At 44.7% G+C, this 20992-nt stretch overlaps 1 protein-coding gene across 1 annotated transcript; it reads left to right on the top strand.

Moving 5' to 3' along the window:
• Window positions 1–397: 397 nt before the first annotated feature.
• On the top strand, window positions 398–8491 carry LOC113407404 (pancreatic alpha-amylase-like). The gene is made up of 10 exons (XM_029912413.1): window positions 398–608; window positions 1295–1441; window positions 1673–1870; window positions 2646–2876; window positions 3868–4001; window positions 4089–4211; window positions 4306–4405; window positions 4657–4778; window positions 4888–5013; window positions 8183–8491. The coding sequence occupies exons 1-10, from the start codon at window positions 441–443 to the stop codon at window positions 8370–8372; spliced, it is 1539 nt and encodes a 512-aa protein (XP_029768273.1). The 5' UTR covers window positions 398–440; the 3' UTR covers window positions 8373–8491.
• The last annotated feature ends 12501 nt before the right edge of the window (window positions 8492–20992 follow it).

Raw genomic sequence — 20992 nt, 5'->3', positions numbered from 1 at the left:
GGATGTTTCATATTAAGTATTTCTGGTTCTAAGCCATTGATGCCTTTTAGATCTGTGAGAGTGAACCTCCCAGCTTAGCATCTACCCCTAATTATTGAAGCCAATGATATTTTCATATCTGTTTTTTATCAATGAGTTTGTGTTCCCAGGTGCACTCTCACTTGCCAGAGACCTCTGGAAAATTGTGGTGTTATCCTTAAAAAACACACACACCGGCCTAATTTGTTTTATGTATAGTTAAAGTTTGTTAACATGAGAATTTCTTTTATCTTCACCTGTTGAGCACTTCAGACACAATCAGATAAAATGACAAATGGCTAGTTAACCAAATACTAGGCAGTCATGTGAAATATGTCACATGTAAATGTAACGTGAACTGTACCCTCTTGCAGGACTATAAAGAGCCAGTGAGAAGAGCACAATCCTGCACTTAAGGCACCATGAAGGCTCTTCTTCTGCTAGTAGCTGTTGGCCTTTGCTGGGCACAATACAATCCAAATACAAAGTCTGGGAGGACATCTATTGTCCACCTATTTGAATGGCGTTGGGCTGACATTGCTCTTGAATGTGAACGGTACTTAGCACCCAATGGATTTGGTGGAGTTCAGGTACGTAGCCTTTACTGTTAGTATACAGTAAAATTTCTTCATCTTTTGGCATTATTTATTTACCAGAGTAAAAGGTCCAGTTCACAGAGAACAGGCACCAGAGTTACCATCAGTAGAAATCGGTGATGGAAGTAGGAAATGTTGACAGGTATGTGCCTAGACCAGTTATTGTGAAGGGGAGATTTTACTTGTCCCCACTGGGACAGCTCCAAAAAACCACATGCTTTCCACTATGTGTCACTTACTTTGTACTTGGAGGAATTAGAATGTAACAATTTATTTCTTATTTATTACCATTTCAGACATATTTATTCTCCAGTGATGTGCACAAACACCAACTCTTGTCATCCCAATTTAAAAAGAAACTTCTAAATTATTTCAGTCTCCCTGGGTAGTTTTGTCTTTCTTTAAGGAATCAGTCCTTTGTCCTAGGTACCTTTGTGAGATGGTGAGCTCCTTTAACTCCCATTGATTTCAATCTGAGTCCTCCCAGGATCAGATCTTGTGATAGCAAGCTCCTCGTCGGAGAGAGTGGGCTGGATTACAGTGTAAAGCAGGACTAAAACTGGTGTAAGTGATATCTGTTTGTGCTCCTTATATGTGTTGTACAGGACTGAGCACTCTCTCTGCGCTTACACAAACGTCAAAATAATTACTAGTTTATCAAATGACAATTTCATTCGCAGATATCACCTCCAAATGAAAATATTATAGTTACTAATCCCTGGAGACCCTGGTGGGAAAGGTACCAGCCAATCAGCTACAAACTGTGCACACGATCTGGAAATGAAAATGAATTTAAAGACATGGTGACCAGGTGCAACAATGTTGGAGTAAGTATCTGTGGATTTCCTCCTGTTGAAATAGTGTGGGGAGAAATAACTGATTTCAGATCGGAATAGCTTCCTGTCCTATTACAAATGAAGGGAGAAGGCTGCAAAGAAGTTAGAAAAGGTGAAGGAATGTAAATGGGAGGAATAAAAGGGGATCCAGTCAGTGAAACTCACAATGTCACTTTACTCTCCTTTGTAAAAACAAACTGAAATGCAAACATTGCTCTCTAGGTTTATATTTATGTGGATGCTGTAGTCAACCACATGTGTGGATCTGGTGGCGGCTCTGGAAATGGTGCTACTTGTGGAAGTTATTTCAATGCAGGGAATGAAGATTTTCCATCTGTCCCGTACTCAAACTTGGATTTTAACGATGGTAAATGTAAAACTGGCAGTGGAGAGATTGAAAATTACAATGATGTGAATCAGGTAATTTATATATAAATATCTGTTTTTACTCCCCCCCCTTCCCCCTCCCAATCTTCTTGACTAGTCTTTGCTGTTGGACGACCATCTTAATAAGGCAAAAAAATAACAAGATCCTTGGCTGAGCTGATCAGTATGCACTCAATACAAGAAGGTACTTATGTATGTGCCTAAATTTAATCATGGGAGTATGACCATTGATTTTTCCGATGCTTAGAATTATGCATCTATTTATGCACCTGTTAGTTATGTAGTTCTGATCACCCCTAACTGATTAAGGTACTGTTGTGTTCAAGCTATTGCCTAAGCACCTAAGGAACTTTCAGCCTGATCAGTAACTCTTAATGGGAGACATCCTTAGAAAACCCACAGTTCTGCATCGAGTGATGCTGGTAATTCAGTAGGTGATGAGCAATAAAATTGAACTCTGAGCTCTTGTAATCATTAAATGGTTAATGTCTCCTTTCCCAAATTTAGCTCCTTGTCTTTGCCAAATTCCATTGTGCAGTCTCCCTTCTTAAATTCACAGGGCAGCTACATTTGCAGACAATCTTCACTTCCTGGCCTGACCTGAGAATCACACCACCTAAATACAATAAATTCCAGAGTACATTCTTCTGTATTGACTTTAAAGGAATTCTCTTCAAAACAGGTTTAGCATGTGGATTGAACTGGTTTAGCATATGAGATTAAAAATATGTTAAAATGAATATATTTTAATCAAAGATTTATAGTTTGGTGTATGACTCGGTGACATCTCAACTAATTTTTGAAACAGGTCCGTGACTGCCGCCTGGTTAGTCTTCTTGATCTTGCCCTGGAGAAGGACTATGTGCGCTCGAAAGTTGCTGAATACATGAACAACCTCATTGATATTGGTGTGGCAGGCTTCAGACTTGATGCTTCCAAGCACATGTGGCCTGGGGATATGAAGGCATTTTTAGACAAACTGAAAAACCTAAATACTCAATGGTTTTCCTCAGGAACGAGGCCTTTTATTTACCAGGAGGTAACCTTGTTTTCTTAATTTCACTCTGTACAGAGATGGGTTCTTTTATATAACAATACAAATACAGTATGGGCTGGATCCTGCAAAGCACAAGGTTCTGAACACTCTGGACTCGATCTAGCAGAGTACTTAAGCATAGGCTTAATTTAGAGTACTCAGTACTCTGCAAAATCATGCCCTATACGAAAGAAAGATTTAAGGGCTAAATTTTAAATTCTCTAATTTTACATGATCATCAGTTTGCATATACAAATAGGCGCTTTTGTTTTGAAATCAAGTAGGTGTATAAATATCTGTTTTTTGCATGCAGATACTTATGCATTTGCTCTACACAGGTGCAAATGATGACACAAAGTGTAAGGAAGTGGCAAATCAAGCAAAAATATTCCTATGGAGTTTAACCTTTGCCACTTAGGAATCTCACTTTTAGTCTTTTATGCTGACACTGGAGCTTTCCAAGACCCCTTGGAAATCTTACGCGAACAGTTCTCCAGGGCTTTTTAATATGTACAGGTCTAGGAAATTTTATTTTGTTAGATAACTTCTACTGCAGAGCCAACAGAAAGAGCATAGCATTATTTTGTGCAGGCCCTAAACTAATGATAGTAGAGTTTTGCGTTTAAAAAAAAAAAAAGAATACTTTCCTCTCTTTAAACGGCTGTTTAAAAAACTGACACTAATTACTCCTAGTAGGAAAAAAGTTTGGTGTGGTTTTTCTCAAATGTTTCTCGAATTCTCAAACTAAGCATTCTGGCACTGGGGCAATTCTTTTAACACCCACAACAGCTAACCAGGCTTGCTATATACAAAATAAGACATTGAAATGTTCTTCATTACATTGAATTTAAGTTGCTTTAGGTAGTAGCAATAAATGTGTTTACTTGCTCAAACCAAATTATTTTTCTTATAATACAGACCCAGAACTAGTGTTTATTGTATTGCTTTTTAAATAGCTAGGAATGTGCTAACAGCTTTTTCTTACTTCTCCCAGGTAATTGACTTGGGTGGAGAGCCAATTAAAGCCAGCGACTACTTCGGAAATGGCCGAGTGACTGAATTCAAATATGGTGCGAAATTGGGGACAGTCATCCGCAAATGGAATGGAGAAAAGATGTCCTATTTAAAGTATATAGCATTTGGATTCATTGTTAGATTCCTGCAATAGTTGAAATATTAGTGTCAATGTGTTTGACTCATTGTTTGTTTGTTTAGGAATTGGGGAGAAGGCTGGGGTTTCATAGCTTCTGACAGAGCCCTTGTCTTTGTGGATAATCATGACAACCAAAGGGGACATGGTGCTGGAGGAGCTTCTATTCTAACCTTCTGGGATGCCAGGTAGGGAACGCTGTTGGCTGTGTGAGGGTCTTATTATTTTTGTCCTAACAAAGACAGTGTATCTTAATGTGTCTCATTGCTCTTTGGCTTACAGACTATATAAAATGGCAGTTGGTTTCATGCTTGCTCATCCTTATGGATTCACACGTGTAATGTCAAGTTTCCGCTGGACAAGAAATTTCCAGAATGGACAGGTAGGTTTCTAACAGTTGAAAATAAATTCACATGACTCTTAAGATGAACTTTACCCCTGTGTAGCGAGACAGCGCTGGGCCTATGCACTACTTAATGCCCATTAACATCCTTATGGTAGGAGTGGTACTTGAGTGATGAATAAGCCTTGTGTTGACTCTCTGAACAAGAATGAATGTTATCCTGTTTACTATGTATGGCCTTTTTCCAAGATAGAACATTTAACTTTTATAATTTTATGTTTATCAACAAGGATGTTAATGACTGGATAGGACCACCAAGCAATGGTGATGGCTCAACCAAAGCGGTTACAATCAATGCAGATAGCACTTGTGGCAACGATTGGGTCTGTGAACATAGGTGGCGTCAAATAAGGTAGGAAACTGTAGAGAGAAATTAACTAAAGATGATGCAGTTTGCAATATCTCATTAACTGAAGTGGGGATATTTTAATTAAAGTCAAGCCTATTTGTTGTATTTTCAGGAACATGGTTATTTTCCGTAATGTGGTTGATGGCCAGTCTTTCTCAAACTGGTGGGACAATGGCAGCAATCAAGTGGCTTTTGGGCGTGGTAATAGAGGATTCATTGTCTTTAATAATGATGACTGGTAAGTAAGTGGGGTGAATAGCTTCAGAAACATTTTAGCTGTAGAAAGGTTATGTGACAACTTTACCTGTTGCAAATCCAAACCTATCACCTGCCTTCTCCCAGAAACACTTTTCAAAACCCAACATTAGCTTTCTAAGCATCACACCAGTCTGCTACTGATTCCAGATTACTGGATTCGTACCCAGCAACGAAGGTTGGTCAGTCAGAAATGCATGGCCATGCAGGTCTAAGAGGTAACTAGCCATGAGCTAGCAGGTGGATGGCTCTAAAGAAATGGGTGGAGATTTAACAGAGTAATATGTCAGTCAGGTTGGGATGCTCTCGGAAAGGCCATGAAGGTGGGATTAGGTCAGGTCTGCAGAAGCGAGGAGAAGAGTTCATGACTAGATTGGATGATTTATAGGGATGGGATTCTCAGATTTTGAGCACTATTCACTGAATTGTTCTTGGCATTGTCTCTGTTAAGGTTTGAATCACTTCAGTTAAATGCCTCCCTCTCCACTACAAAAGGCATTTTGTCCCCAGCAATGCCTTCAATCTCTCTGGATATTCCTAAAGACTCTAGTGGAGTCTCATAAGGGGTGTGAGTTTGTTAGGATTGGTGTTGTGCTCTTCTAGGCTCCTTATGTCAGAGGTGCAGAAAGAGACTTGGGGAATTTGAAACTCAGTGGAAGCCATAAAGAGTATGACATTGCCAGAAAAGAGTCCTTATGAAGCCAGCAGTCTGCCAAGGTGCCTCAGTGGGGCTATCAGAAAAGGCCATTTCTGGTGAGTCCTAGGGAGAGGGAAAAGAACAATATATGTGCAGAAGTGATAATGAGTCAAAACACTGAGTCTGAACTGAAAGCTGAACATGCTAACAAAGCTGGTAAATACAGTAAGAATCTTTTGTGAAGTTCGTGTTCTCTCTCTTATTGCTAGAGGCCTAAATCTGCCTTAGGAGATGTAGGTCATGTCTACACTACGGGCATACAGCTAGTGTGCTGTAGCTCTGCTACAGTGTAGACACTTCCTATAGTGACAGAAGGGGTTTTTCCACCACGGTAGTTAACTACCATTGCTTTGAAAGGTGGATTATGTCAATGGAAAAATACTTCCATGGTCCTAGCCGTGTCTATGCCAAGGTTTACGTCGGCTTAACTACGGCAGTCAGGGGTGTGGATTTTTCACACCCTGGAGCAATTTAGGAAGGTTAATCTAAATTTTAAGTGTAGACCAGGCCTTAGATGAAATTTCTGTGGCGGTTATGCCTGTTATGAGAGTAGTATCCCAGAAATATATGAAGCTTTTGTCCTAATGAGTGACAGGGAACTCCTGGTCTTCTTCATAGTGCTGCAACCAGGGCCGGCTCTAGGTTTTTTGCCGCCCCAAGCAAAAAAAATTTGGCTGCCCCCCGTCCCAGCCCTGGGCTCCTCGCCGCACCCCCCTGCTGCCCCAGCCCTGGGCTCTCCCCACCCATCCACCCACACCCCCTGCCACCCCAGCTCTGGGCTCCCTCATTCCCCTGCACCATTGCCCACCACACACACCTCCTGCCGCCCCAGCCCTGGGCTCTCTCCCCCCGTCCCCCCACCTGCATCCTCCTTCCGCCGCAGCCCTGGGTCACTAGTAACTCGCTCCCATGGCAGGTCATTCAGTATGAATTTTAGATGTGCACAGAACACAGACAGGATTGGTTCCCATATGGTTACAGAACTGCAGTAAAGTGGAACAATTTTCAGCTTGTGTGATGGGTGGATATCTGGATGCATATTAAAAGACTGTCCTACATAAATGAGGAAAAGTTGAGGTGCCTTTATTATTCTTTTCTTCCACTCTTTCTTTCTATGGGGAATTTGCCAATGCAATATCACTGTCTTCCTTTTAAACAAACAAACAAACAAACAAAGGCAATGGCTGTTGAAAATAGCAATTCTAGTCCTAATAACCACTGGGAAGCATTTCTTGCTCAATTTTATCCTACCTTTTCTACAGCAAGTTACAGTGGATCAGTATATTTGATTTGGGAGAAATGAAGTAACAGCTGCCCAAACTGAGCTTGAGCACTCCTGAATTTTGAGGTGTTCAAATCTAGAAGGCAGGTGCGGGGAGGGGGGTGCGGGGGGGCAGGGGGCTGTGGCTCCGTGGGGGAGCATGGCAGCATGTATGCAGCAGTGTGTCTGGTGCTGCGCGGAGCTAGACATGCTGGTCTGAGTGGCATGGTAAGGGGGTTGGGGGGTTGGATGTGGCAGAGGTTCGGGGAGGCAGTCAGGGGCAGGGAGAAAGGGGGGGTTAGATGGGTCAGGGGTTGGGGGGGGCAGTCAGGGGACAGGCAGCAGTTGGATAGGCATGGGAGTCCCGGGGATTTGTCAGGGGACAGGTAGGGGGTGGGATCCTAGGGAGGAAGTTGGGGCAGTCGGGGACAAGGAGAAGGGAGGCTTAGATAGGGGGTGGGGTCCCGGGAGGGGGTGATCAGGGTGCAGGGGGGGTTGGATGGGTTGGGGTTTCTGTGGGGGGCTGTCGGAGGGGGGGGATGGTGGCAGGGTGGGGCTACCCTCCCTCCCTGTGGAGTGTCCTGTTTTTTGAATGTTAACATATGATATCCCTACCCTTCAGAGTGCAGCTCTCCATTCATAGCAAGCTGCAGCATGAGGTCTCAGCTACCTCACTCCCTCCCCCTCTTTCCTGTTGGTAGTGGCCAAGGGAATGCTGGGAAATGTAGTTCTCTCCCTACTCCAGGGCTGGCTCTATAGGCAGGGAGCTAACCAAGGAACTACAGCTCCCAGGGCCCCCTGTTGGTTCTCAGTTCCCATGCTGGATCCCTGTCGCCCCTGCAAATGGGCTGCCCCAAGCACGTGTTTGCTTTGCTGGTGCCTAGAGCCGCCCCTGGCTGCAACCTTGTGAGGTGCCTATGAAGACTGCCCTGAACCCTTTGAATTTATCACTGTTGCTCTTACTTTGGCTAAAGAAGTCACAGTAGACTGAGTATGCTTCCCATACCAGTACTCCCCGTCCCACTGGCCAAATAATAAAAGACCAGACAGAAGACTAAAACCCATCTGGCCTTGTAGGGCCATCCCATGGGCTACAGGCTAGCATGACATTTCAAGTTTTTAATTATAGAGAAATATCTGTATTAGAGAGTCTGAATTACCACTTATTCCTTTTCAATCTGTTTTTATACATAGGAGCTTGAATATGAATTTGCAAACTGGCCTTCCTGCTGGCACTTACTGTGATGTTATTTCTGGGCAAAAGGAGGGCAACTCCTGTACTGGAACAAAAGTCAATGTTGCTTCTGATGGTATTGCCAGTTTCCAGATTAGTAACCAGGCTGAAGATCCTTTCATTGCAATTCATGTTAATGCTAAATTATAATGTAAACTGGATGCATCTCTTCCCTTGGTCATTCACCTAGTCCTTTTTGTTCTGTGTAGCACACAACAATGAATGATCCTTTCATCATAGAATACCAGGGTTGGAAGGGACCTCAGGAGGTCATCTAGTCCAACCCCCTACTCAAAGCAGGACCAATCCCCAAACAGATTTTTGTCCCAGATCCCTAAATGACCCCCTCAAGGATTGAACTCACAACCTTGGGTTTAGCAGGCCAATGTTCAAACCACTGAGCTATCCCTCCCCCCTTATTAAGAAATAAATAGTAGTGGAGCAAAACTGTTGTTAGTGTCATTAATGAAATAAAGTATAACTATTTGTACTATCAGTATGTAACTAATAGTGATGCTAATACAGGTTTGTAAGAGGCAGTGTAACTGTCCAACAGTGTTGTTTACCGTTAGTGGTACTAGTTTGTTTCAGCTGGAGCAAAGAAATTAAATTATAAATTATTTTATTGTCAAGTCCAAATCTGATACATGTACACACACCACTAATATATATATTTGAATAATGAATTTAAAGTAGTGAAAACGGGTGAAAAACACATACATTACACTATATTAAATTATATGATGTCAGTCACACTGCATGGAGTGGCTCACAATCATGAATGCCTACTTCAGGGCAGACTGTCAAAAATAGGGCAGACACCCCAAACTGTTAGTACGTTCTATAATTAGAATTCACCAATCCAGTAGTAAATATGAACTCCTGGCTCTCCAGTCTATTGTGTCACTCAGGCAAGCTGGATTTAGCAACACACACACACAAAATATATTCAGGTTGCTCCCCATCCAAAGAGACCCGTCACTTACCCAAGATCCACTGGTACCCTGGATCTTAAACCAAAGAAAATGCCTGTAGCCACTCCTGTAATAAGCTATCCTTAGGATTTAATGTGTATCAGTCATTATCTTCAGTTTACATAACCACATCGATTGGTTGTGGAATCTCCATCATTGGAGGATTTTTAAGAGCAGGTTGGACAAACACCTGTAAGGGATGGTCTAGATAATACTTACTCCTGCCTTAGTGCAGGGGATTGGATTAGATTCCAATCCTACATTTCTAAGGCTATGTCTACACTACAGACCTTACAGCAGCACAGCTGTACCGCTGCAGTTGTGTTACTGTAAGGTCTCCTGTGTAGCCACGGCAGGAGTGAGCTATCCTGCGGGGGCGGTGCTGCCCGCACCCACCCCAGCATCAGTGGGGGTCCTGGGCTGCGTGCCGCCACCCACCATCCTCCGCCCCTCCTCCCCCCAAGCAGCCGGGCTGCCCTCCCCCAGCACCCACGGGGGCCCTGGGCAGCCCCCTCTCCCCAGCCCCAAGTTTTATTCACTGGTATTTTTAGTAAAAGTCAGTGATGGGTCATGGGCTGTGAATTTTTGTTTACTGCCTGTGACCTGTCCATGACTTTTACTAAAAATATGCATGACTAAAACGTAGCCTTAATTATAATGTTATGTCGAATGGAAGAGCATGCACTAGACTGGCAACAATAAAACAGGTAGATGGCACCCTAATCTACATTTCATGGATGTTTCTCCTCTTCACAGATTACATATGTACATAAGTGTTATACCTGTTGCTCTCAGGAAGACCTAAGCCCAGTTAACCCTTATAATGCCTAATTGCAAATGTAATTATTTAAAAAGAGGGCACTGAAGTATAGGGAGAAGGTAGAGCAGCTGCAAAAAGGGAATATAATACAGAGTTCAAGCCAAATGCATTTGCTAACACATCTCAAGCTTCATATGCACAGAAAATGTCCTGAAAACTGACTTCATTTTACAACAGTGAACAGTGTTGTTTACTAGATTGCCAATTTTAATTCAATGTTAACAGCTCCCTGAGCTGAATGGGGTGGAAACACTCTTGTTGCTACGGAGGCAAGTTTAAGCAAAGTTAGATTAACAGAGCAGTTTGACAACTGCTACTTTGTGATGGCAGTATCTTGGCAACTGGAAATGACAACCGGAGAGCAAACTGATCCTATATGGCTGTGCTTATGAAAATGTGCAAGTACTTACCAAAACTGGCATGAAAATGGCTTCTCCCTCTGAAACCTATGGCAGCCCTCTTGACATGGTTGGGAGGGAATTTGCTGTGGGGAATAGCTGCTGAGAGGCAGGACTTGAAAGCTGATCCATTCCCATAGAAATTTCCCAGCAGAAGAAAATGGTGACTGTTGCTTTAATCTCAAAATGTTACAGGTTAATACTTTATGTCTACAAAATTATGGTAGAAATGGTTTAGCTTGATGCGGAATCTGGGTAGAAAAGTACATTACAGGTATATAAACAATTCTAGAAATTGATTTAACACTACAAAATAATTATAATAAAATTACCACATCAAAAGTATTTGAACCTATTACTACTGAAATATAAATAAAGTTCTTCCTTCATGAATCTAGCCAATCTGTTTACACATTCTTAGCATTTTACTGGTGTTGTCAGAGCTTATGTTGTTCAATTTAATAGAGAAATGCTGAGAATCACAATTAAATGAACATGGAAGGAAAAGGGAATATAAGAAAGACTTGCCTAGTTTGTGTGTGTGTAGCTTCTTGTGTAAATAATAGTTTGCTTCTTCAGCCACAAGAAGCACGAAGAGTATTTTTCTATATTTGGGGGCTGCTTTTCAAAAGTCCTCAGCACCTAGCAGATCCCAAAACAATAAGGTCTGCTGGGTGGTGATCTTTTTTGAAAATGTGGCTTGTAACAGGGCACAACTCACTACTGCAGCACCTCCTGCTGGCCATCCTGGGACTTAGCTCTGGTTTACCAATGCTCCATCATCTCGTGGCGTCTCGCTGCCATCACTTCTATCAAGACCCGTGTTGCTCTTCTGGACACAGCCCTCTGGCTGTGCCCCACTCAGTTCTCTCCTTCTCCCTTCCGGGGGCAGGAGAGGGGGCAGCAGTCCTCTGTCCAGCCACTTGCCTCAGTTACGGGGTGCAGTCCAGGGTCTAGCCACCCGTGTCAGTGGCAACTAGGGTTAAGGGGTGGTGGTGGCAGTCACTCACTGCATCATCTCCAACCCCCACCATCTGTTTCCCTGGGCCATTTCCCCAGAACCCTAGCACCGTCTCCACCCTTGTATCAGGGCCCCAGTCTGGCAGCAGTCAGCCAGGAGCTCACTCATGCTCCCCTGACCCACCCAGTACTGCTCTGACCATGGCTCTGTCTCTTCTCCCTCCTTCAGGGCACCTAGTCCTCCCTCTTCAAACTCCAGGGAATGACTGAACCGTTGCTGTTCAGCAGCCCTTCTTATATGGCCCAGCCTGGCCCTGATTGGCTGTCTCTCTAACCCTTCTCCCAATTGGCTATCTCTACAAGCCCTTTCCTAATTGGCTGCCTCCTGCGCAGCCTCCCTGGGGCTGCTTTAACTCCTCTTCTGCCAGTGTGGGGCAGATGCCCCACCACATGGCCCCTTAATTTACATGCCTATATGTGCACTGAACTATAGAAAATTTGGTCCTTTTTTAGGTGCCTGAATGGGTGCTGAGCTCTTTTGCAAACCTGGATTTATATTTCTCTACAAACAGGGGGAGCCCATTTACAATTACTTGGCATACCTAAATAAAGACATAAAAAAGTATAGTCTTAGGCTATTAACACATTTCCCTTCAAGCTTAGTCCTTTATAGTAACATTCATTGTCTTTTTCCACCCTCCCTCAAATCATTACAATGACTGTCTACAGAGGAGATGTAATATTAATTTGTTCATCTGAACGGTGGTGATGCAGACAGTTGGCTAGAGAATGTTCTCATAGATTTTAATGGAGCTTTAAAAGGGTAAATGACATAGGACCTTATACTGTCATTTATACCAATGCAAAGTGGATGCAAAATGCTACTAAATCAGAATGGTCCAATTTTTACACCTATTTTCACAATGGTACATGACTACACAGGGCAGCAAATCAGGCACATTGCTTCCTGAGATGAGTAAAGGGTGTTTTCAAAACTTGTAAAGTTTGAAGTCTTTGTTCTCCAAACACTGAAATCTAAGGCCAAATCTCTAAGGTTTTTGGGTGCCCAACTTGACATATTTGCAGCTTGATTTTTCAGAACACCCCAACTCCAGCTGAAGTCTCTGGGAGCCAGAGGCAGGGGCAGCTCTAGGCACCAGCAAAGCAAGCAGGTGCTTGGGGCAGCCCATTTGCAGGGGAGGCAGCCGGCAGGGATCCAGCCTGGGAGCTGAGAACCAACAGGGGGCCCTGGGAGCTGTAGTTCCTTGGTTAGCTCCCTGCCTATAGACCCAGCCCTGGAGCAGGGAAAGAACTACATTTCCCAGCATTCCCTTGGCCGCTATCAACAGGAAAGGGAGGGGGAGGGAGTATGGTAGCTGAAACCTCATGCTGCAGCTTGCTGTGAATGGAGAGCTCACTGCTAGAGCGGGGTGGCACTGTGAATGGGGAACAAGTATGTCCAAGGAGTAGAAGGCTTTGGCCCAGATATCCCCCTCAGAAGACATCCCCAGACTGGATTAGGGATACTGGTGTGACCTCACCTTGCAGCCCCCAAAGAAAGAATTGGGTGGACTAAATGGACAGTGCTAGGGTTACCATTCGTCCGGATTCCCCCGGACATGTCCGGCTTTTTGAGCTAAAAATAGCGTCCGGGGGGAATTTGTAAATGTCCGGACTTTGCCCCCCCCACGCAGAGCGCGCGCGGCTAACAGGGCAGCCGGCTGGATGGTGCCACTTACATGGGGCTCCGACAGCCAGAGAGAGCCCCTCTTCCGCTTCCCCTGCAGCAGAGATCACTCCCTCCCTCCCTGCATTCGCAGATCGCCTCCGGCAGTCTGGAGCTCCTCCCCCGCTCCTCCTCCCCTGCTGCCCAGCCTGCCGGGACGAGCGGCTCAGGCCATTCCTGAGCAAGTTCACTGAGACATTAGGTGAAGGCCAACAACAAGGGGGCCAGGGGGTCGGAGAAGGGGCAGGGAGGTTTTGGAGGGGGCAGTCAAGAGACGGGGGGGGTCGGGAGTTTGGGGGAGGGGCTTTCTGGGGGGAGTGGATAAGGTTTTGGGCAGTCAGGGTACAGGTAGGGGGTAGGCTCCTGGGGGGCAGTTAGGATGGGGGGAGGGTCTCAGGAGGGGGCAGTCAGGGGACAAGAGGCAAGGAGGCTTAATGGCTCTCTTAATGGCTCTCCATGCGTCTCTGGACCCTCTCAGCTGTCGGGCTTGGACGGAAACATTGCCTGAGGGTAGTGAGAGAATGGGTTATCGGTGAGGTGGGGGTGGGCGTGAGCCCGGTCAATAGGGGCAACCCCTACCAAGATCTGAGCCTTTTCTCACACGCCCGTTAGAGCTCGACATTATGCTGTTTGGGACCCCTCTTTGAGGAAAGCCTCTGGATTGCAAGTCCAACCGCTACCTCCTCGTGGTGAGAGCCGGTAACTGGCTTGGATAGCCAGGCGGATTGCGGAGGACGAACCCACATCCCACATTCAGTGGGGTGTGGGACGGGGTTGGGCAGCCCCATATGGTGCCACATGGATGCCCCCCTGGTAAGGGTAGCCTCCCCCAGGTACGGGTTGACTCCCCCTGGTAAGGGTTAGATTCCCCCTGGTAAGGGTAGTCTCCCCCAGGCACGGGTTAGTTTCCCCCTGGAAAGGGTAAGTTTCCCCCTGAGAAGGGTAAATCTTTTAGCTATGGAAAAAAGTAATTTATATTTTTATACCGGATTGGCGCTGGACCGGGTTAATAACGCCCCCGCTGTTGGCTTTGATGCCCCGGCTGACAGTGTTAAATATATTAGGGGTGTGATCAGGGTCGCTGGACCAATGGATAAAATGGTGTGGACTATAATGAAGTCTCATGAGCATGAGAGTGAGAATCAAGTCCTCCCAGTGGAGCATGGAGAGGAGGTAGAGGAGAATGTTTGTGATGATCATGGTGAGGAGATTTTATCTATCTTACCGATGGTTTTTACAAGGGACACTTTTAATGATTTAACTATGGAAAGTTTCAATCCAGATTTTAAGTATTTAAGTACATTTGATGATCCATATGTTAGCGAATCGGGATATCTTAATGCTCATTTAGTTAATGGGTCTAGTTTATTAAATAGTTTTAGACCAAGCACTGATTTTAATAGGGATCGTAATAAGGATCTTAACAGTACTGGTAGTAATATAAATATATTAGAAAGTAGTTCGTGGAAGGATGGGGTTTTTTATTTAGAGTATCCCGTTGATAGTTTTAATTGTCCAATATGTCCCCAGATATTACCAACATTTGGTAAATGGGCCAAACACATTAATGTGGTTCATAAAAGTAAAGCCATACGAGTTGTATGTAGTAAATGTGGAAAATCTTCTCAATATCATAATATAGCTTGCCACTACCCCAAGTGCATACCCAAGAAGGCGGATACCCCAATGAAGAGCCATACGTGCTCGGTCTGTGGGCTTGGTTTTCATACTAGATCTGGATTGAGCCAACACTGTAGACATAGACACCCTGCTGTGAGGAATGAGCAAAGAAAAGAAGATATGGCTGCTAAAAGTAAGATCAAAGAGGGATCGACTAGATCTCGTATATGGACCAAAGATGAGGTTGCGCAGCTTATACAGTTGGAAAGGAAATATATTGGGAAAAGGAATATAAATAAATGTATTGAGAGCGAGATGAGGACCAAAACGAATAAACAAATATCAGATAAAAGACGAGAATTAGCAAAGAAGAAGTTAGTGGTAACAGGAGATAGGGAGGAAGTGACTGAGGTAGAGGACATTAGAGTAAATATATTAGAAATTCCGCCCCCAAGAGAGAGGATTTTCCCACTAAAAGGACACCCAGAAGTGGATTTAGTGGAGAAAATATGTAAACGGGGAAAACAAAGTAGGGAGGGAAGAGAAATAATAAATAGTTTAGGGGAAATTGAAGGATTATTAAAGGAGGATTTAACAAAAGCTCTCGGTTGGGCAATGTTGGAAAAAGTATGTTATTCATTAGTAGAGGGAAAGGACCCTAGAAATGAAAGTCAAATAGAGTTGAGGAATAAAGGAAAAGGGAAGATGAGAAAGGAGGGGAGAAGGAAGCAATTTAATGCAATTAGGAGATATGCTACAAAGAAAGCTAAGTATAAATTCTATCAACAATTATTTGATAAGGATAGAAGAAGATTGACTCGCATTATAATGGGAGAGCCAGATAAGGCTAAGTGTGCTATCCCTATGAAAGAAATTGAGGAATACTATGTCAATATTTTGGGAACAATTGGACATGGTAATATGATAGGGTGGCCATCATCCACAGAGAATGCGGATAATGATATATTAATGAGTCCGATCTCTGTGGATGAGATTAGAATAGCTTTAAGAGAAATAAGAAAAGATAGTGCTCCTGGCCCAGATAAAGTAAAAGTGAGCAATTTGTGGGATATTTTTAATTTAGACTCCTTAATACTTACAAAAATTTTTAATATATGGTTTCTAAATAGACAGGTACCAGATGAATTTAAGAAAAATAGAACGATTTTAATACCAAAGACACAAGATGAGGAGGAAATGAAGAAGTTAACATCTTGGAGACCATTGACAATTGGGTCAGTTTGGATTAGAATCTATACCAAAATATTAGCAAAAAGACTGGTGGAAACAGTTAAGATATGTAGTAGACAAAAAGGGTTTATATCCGCCCCTGGGTGTGAGGAAAATATTGCTATATTAGATAATTTGATTAAAGGGGCTAAACGAAATGGGAATGAAATTGCAATAGTGTTCGTAGATCTGGCTAAAGCATTTGATTCTGTGGGACACGGACATATAATAGCCGGGTTGAGAAGATTTGGTATAGATGAACATTTTATAGATATTATTAGGGACCTTTATGATAATTGCACAACTAGGGTATGGGTGGGTGATGAAGCTACTGAGTCTATTTTAATTAGGAGGGGGGTCAAGCAGGGTGACCCGTTGTCCCCAATTTTGTTTAATATTGCTATGGATCCCCTTTTAACTAGATTAGAAGTAGAAGGAAGTGGTTTTTATGTTAAGGGTAATGGTGTCACGTCATTGGCTTTTGCCGATGATGTGGCAATTTTAAGTAGCTCATATAAAGGAATGATTAAAAATTTGGGTATCTTAGAGGAGTTTTGTAAAAATACTAATCTCTCTGTTAATGTGAAGAAAACGAAAGGCTTTCATATTTTAACTAAACATAAAACCTATGTAGTTAATCCTAAGGATAATTGGCAGATAGGGTCAGAGGAGATTGAATATGTTCAACCAGGGGATTTTGAAAAATATTTAGGGGCTAGAATAGATCCCTGGATAGGTGTAGGGGGACTGGTACTTAAAGAAAAATTGAAAGATTGGAGTGAGAATTTAATTAAGGCCCCATTAAAACCGGCCCAAAAAATATTAATTTTACAGACATATATCTTACCGAAGCTATTTTATAATCTTCTTTTAATAGAACCCCCTTTTAATCTTTTAGACGATCTTGATGTGTTAGTTAGAAAAATAGTTAAAGAGATTTTACATTTACCTCAGTGTACCACAGATGGGATATTTTATTTTAGAGGTAGGGATGGTGGTTTAGCTCTCACTAAGTTTAGTGTGCAAATCCCAAATATGTTAATTCGTAAATGGAGGAGACATATTGTCTCGAGAGATGATTGGATGGACCTATCTTATCTATATGCAGGAGAAAATCTTGTGGATAAAATATTGTCATTTAGTGCAGTAACATCTCATCCCAAGAAATGGAGGGAAGAGGAATTTTTAAGATGGTCGGAACTGAGATGTCAGGGAATAGGGATAAAATATTTTAAAAATGATTTAATTAGTAATTCGATTTTTAGAAACTCTACTAAAGTTAAATCGTCAGCGTATATCGCAGCATTGCAGCTTAGGGCAAATATTTATCCTACTAGGGAGACATTAGCAAGAGGAAGAGGAGGTGTGAATGCTCTTTGTAGATGGTGCGGTAAAGTGCGGGAGACTGTTCCCCATATCTCAGGACAATGTTATAAGACTAAGAATGCTAGGATAAAAAGGCATAATAGAGTAGTGTCTGCAGTTGTAGATAAGGTTGGTAAATTAGGGTGGAAGGCAATGATAGAGCCCCATTTGAGAAATAGTAAGGGTGAGTTAAGAAAGCCGGATATTATATTTATAAAAGGAGATACAGCAGTGGTGGTTGATGTTACAGTGCGATGGGAGGATAATGCCGGAAGTTTGGAACAAGCCCACAGTGAGAAGGTGGCTTATTATCTTGAGTTAGAGGAAGAAATTAAAAACTTAACGGGAGGTAAAAATATTCACTTCTTTGGTTTTGTGCTTGGGGCGCGTGGCAAGTGGAGTGAAGGTAATAATGATTTGTTACAATTATTGGGAATGGACAGAAGTAAAAATTTTAAGGAGAGTATATGTAGACTTGTTTTATATTCCACTATTGGTATGATGGCTATATTCAGTGACAGGTAAAGATCCCGGAGTTTCCATTCCGTGTATCTTGCCAAAACTTAATTTTAGCTATTTTGGTTTCCATGCTCTAAATTTTCAAATTTTTAATATTGTTTTGAACATTAACTTATTTAGTGTTATTTAATATCTGTCCTTCAATAGAATGGTTTTAATTATATAATAAATACTTATTAATGGATGAAATTCCAATTTAAATTATTAGTTTATTTTTTTTTTTTTTTAACTACTGGATGTGGATGCGGACTGGCCGCGTATAATAACCAGGAAAGGGCAGGTAGTCACGCCTGTACATAAATAGGGGGTGGAGTCCTGAGGGGCAGTTAGGGGCAGGGGTCCCAGGAGGGGGCAGTCAGGGGACAAGGAGCGGGGGGAGGGTTGGAGGTTCTGAGTGGGGGAGGAAGTGGGAGGGACAGGGGCGGGGCTAGGGCAGGACGGGGGCGGGGCTCCTCCCATCCTCTTTTTTGCTTGCTGAAATATGGTAACCCTAGACAGTGCCCCTCTCTATCTGAAGCCTAGCAAGGGAGGTACGTGGATCCCACTAGAATTTAAAATGAAAAGTAAGGGACGGGAGGCTCTACTGGACCTGGGCAGCTTTAGATACAGTACCAGGCACGTAGGAGGATTTCCACTTCTGAGCCATGGAAGCAAAAACTGACTTTTTCTTTCCAGATTTATCTAATATTCAGAAAGGGAATCTAGCATCTGCCTTCCAGATTTGAACACCCTCAAAATTCAGGAGTGCTCGAGCTCAATTCAGGCAGCTGTTACTTCATTCTCCCAAATCAAATATACTGATCCACTGTAACTTGCTGTAGAAAAAGTTAGGATAAAATTGAGCAAGAAATACTTCCCAGTGGTTTTTAGGACTGGAATTGCTATTTTCAAGAGCCATTGCCTTTTTCTTTTTTTTAGTTTTATTTGTTTAAAAGGAAGACTGTGATATTGCATTGGCAAATTCCCCATAGAAAGAAAGAGTGGAAGAAAAGAATAATAAAGGCACCTCAACTTTTCCTCATTTATGTAGGACAGTCTTATAATATGCATCCAGATATCCTCCAAGCTGAAAATTGTTCCACTTTACTGCAGTTCTGTAACCATATGGTAACCAATCCTGTCTGTGTTCTGTGCAGTCAGGGGACAGGTAGGGGGTGGGATCCTAGGGGGGAAGTTGGGGCAGTTGGGGACAAGGAGAAGGGAGGCTTAGATAGGGGGTGGGGTCCTGGGGGGCAGTTGGGGCAGGGGTCCCGGGAGGGGGTGATCAGGGGACAGGGTGCGGGGGGGTTGGATGGGTTGGGGTTTCTGTGGGGGGGCAGTCGGAGGGGGGGGATGGTGGCAGGGTGGAGCTACCCTCCCTCCCTGTGGAGTGTCCTGTTTTTTGAATGTTAACATATGGTATCCCTACCCTTCAGAGTGCAGCTCTCCATTCATAGCAAGCTGCAGCATGAGGTCTCAGCTACCTCACTCCCTCCCCCTCTTTCTGTTGGTAGTGGCCAAGGGAATGCTGGGAAATGTAGTTCTTTCCCTGCTCCAGGGCTGGCTCTATAGGCAGGGAGCTAACCAAGGAACTACAGCTCCCAGGGCCCCCTGTTGGTTCTCAGTTCCCATGCTGGATCCCTGCCGCCCCTGTGCATACTAAATACTCTCTACTTGTGGCTATGTTTGAAAATAGGGTTACCATATTCAAACATTTAAAAAAGAGGACACTCCATGGGGCCCCGGCCCCACCCCCGGCCCCGCCCAACTCCACCCCTTCCCCACCCCCATTCCAACCCTTTCCCCAAAGTCCCTGCCCCAACTCTGCCCCCTCCTCTGAGCACCCCACATTCCCCCTCCTCCCTCCCGCTCTGATCTTGGTTGGGGGTTGCTAAGTGCTTCCCTGCTCCCCACTTGCCCTGCAGCCCCTGCACTCCCCCCTGCAGCCTCTGTGCCCCCTGCTCCTCACTGGCCCTGCATCCCCTCCCGCCCTGCAGCCTCTGCGCCCCCCACCTGCCCTTCCCCTGCGCCCCCCTGCTCCTGCAGCCTCTATGCCCCTGCCTGCCCTGCTGCTCCTCGCCCTGCAGCCTCTGCACCCCACCGCCTGCCCTGTGCCCCCCTGCCCCTGCCTGCCCTGCTCCTCCTCGCCCTGCAGACCCTGTGCCCCCTGCTCCCCACTCTCTCTGCACCCCCCGCGCGGGCCCGCCCCTGCAGTCTCTGCGCCCCCATCTGCCCTGCCTCTGTGCCCCCCTGCCCCTGCAGCCTCTATGCCCCTGCCTGCCCTGCTCCTCCTCGCCCTGCAGCCTCTGCACCCCCCCGCCTGCCCAGCTCCCGCGCTCCTCCAGCAGCCTCTGCCTGGCGGGGGCTTCGGATGCTCAGCGGTGACTGGGGCAGCGCGGGTCCCTGCAGCCCCGGCACACGCCGCACTCCCTGCCCCGCGCCACAGCCTCCTTCCTGCTGCGCGGAGTGATGGGGCCGCAGGAAGGGTCCCCCAGTGGCCGGGGAGTCCCCACCCGTGAGGGAAGCCCGAGCCGTTGGCTGGGCCCGGCCTCCCCGTGGTCCTGCGGGCTCGGCTGGGGCGCGCGGTCCGCCCGGCCTCCGGGGGCAGCAGCAGCCCCTTCGCCGCCTTCTGCGGCTGCGCCCCCCCTTCCCCCGCCCAAGCTCGCTACAATGTAGCCGGGCGGCTGGGCTGCGCTGCGGACCCGGCGGGTCGTGCTGGGGCCAAGCGGACCCTGGCTTATGCTGGCTCCCTATTTCCCCGGACATGTCCGGCTTTTTGGCAATTCCCCTTGGACCGGGATTTGAATACCAAAAAGCCGGACATGTCCGGGGAAATCCGGACGTATGGTAACCCTATTGAAAAGGATTCAGAATCTTCAGGTAGTGCAGAATAGCTTGTCTCTGTGACGTTGTGCAGTCTATATGGTTTTATAAAAACTTGATAATAAGTCAATATAATGTAACTGGGATAGTTTTAGAGAAAATACGGTAATAAGTGAATGTAACGTAACTGGGATATGCTTCATGAAAAAGGTCTCTTGTAAGGTATCATTACAAAGCTTATAATCTACTGAGTATGATCATCTGATTTGTATAAATGTACCACTCTTGTATCTAAAACTAGAAATATATAATGTAACTCTGAGGGCCTATTGTAATTATGTAAAGTGTGGGCCATT

This window comes from Terrapene carolina, unplaced genomic scaffold, assembly GCF_002925995.2.
Source record: "Terrapene carolina triunguis isolate 2854851 unplaced genomic scaffold, T_m_triunguis-2.0 Scaffold211, whole genome shotgun sequence".
Classification (NCBI taxonomy): Eukaryota; Metazoa; Chordata; order Testudines; family Emydidae; genus Terrapene; species Terrapene triunguis.
This window is presented reverse-complemented; position numbering and strand designations above follow the sequence as displayed.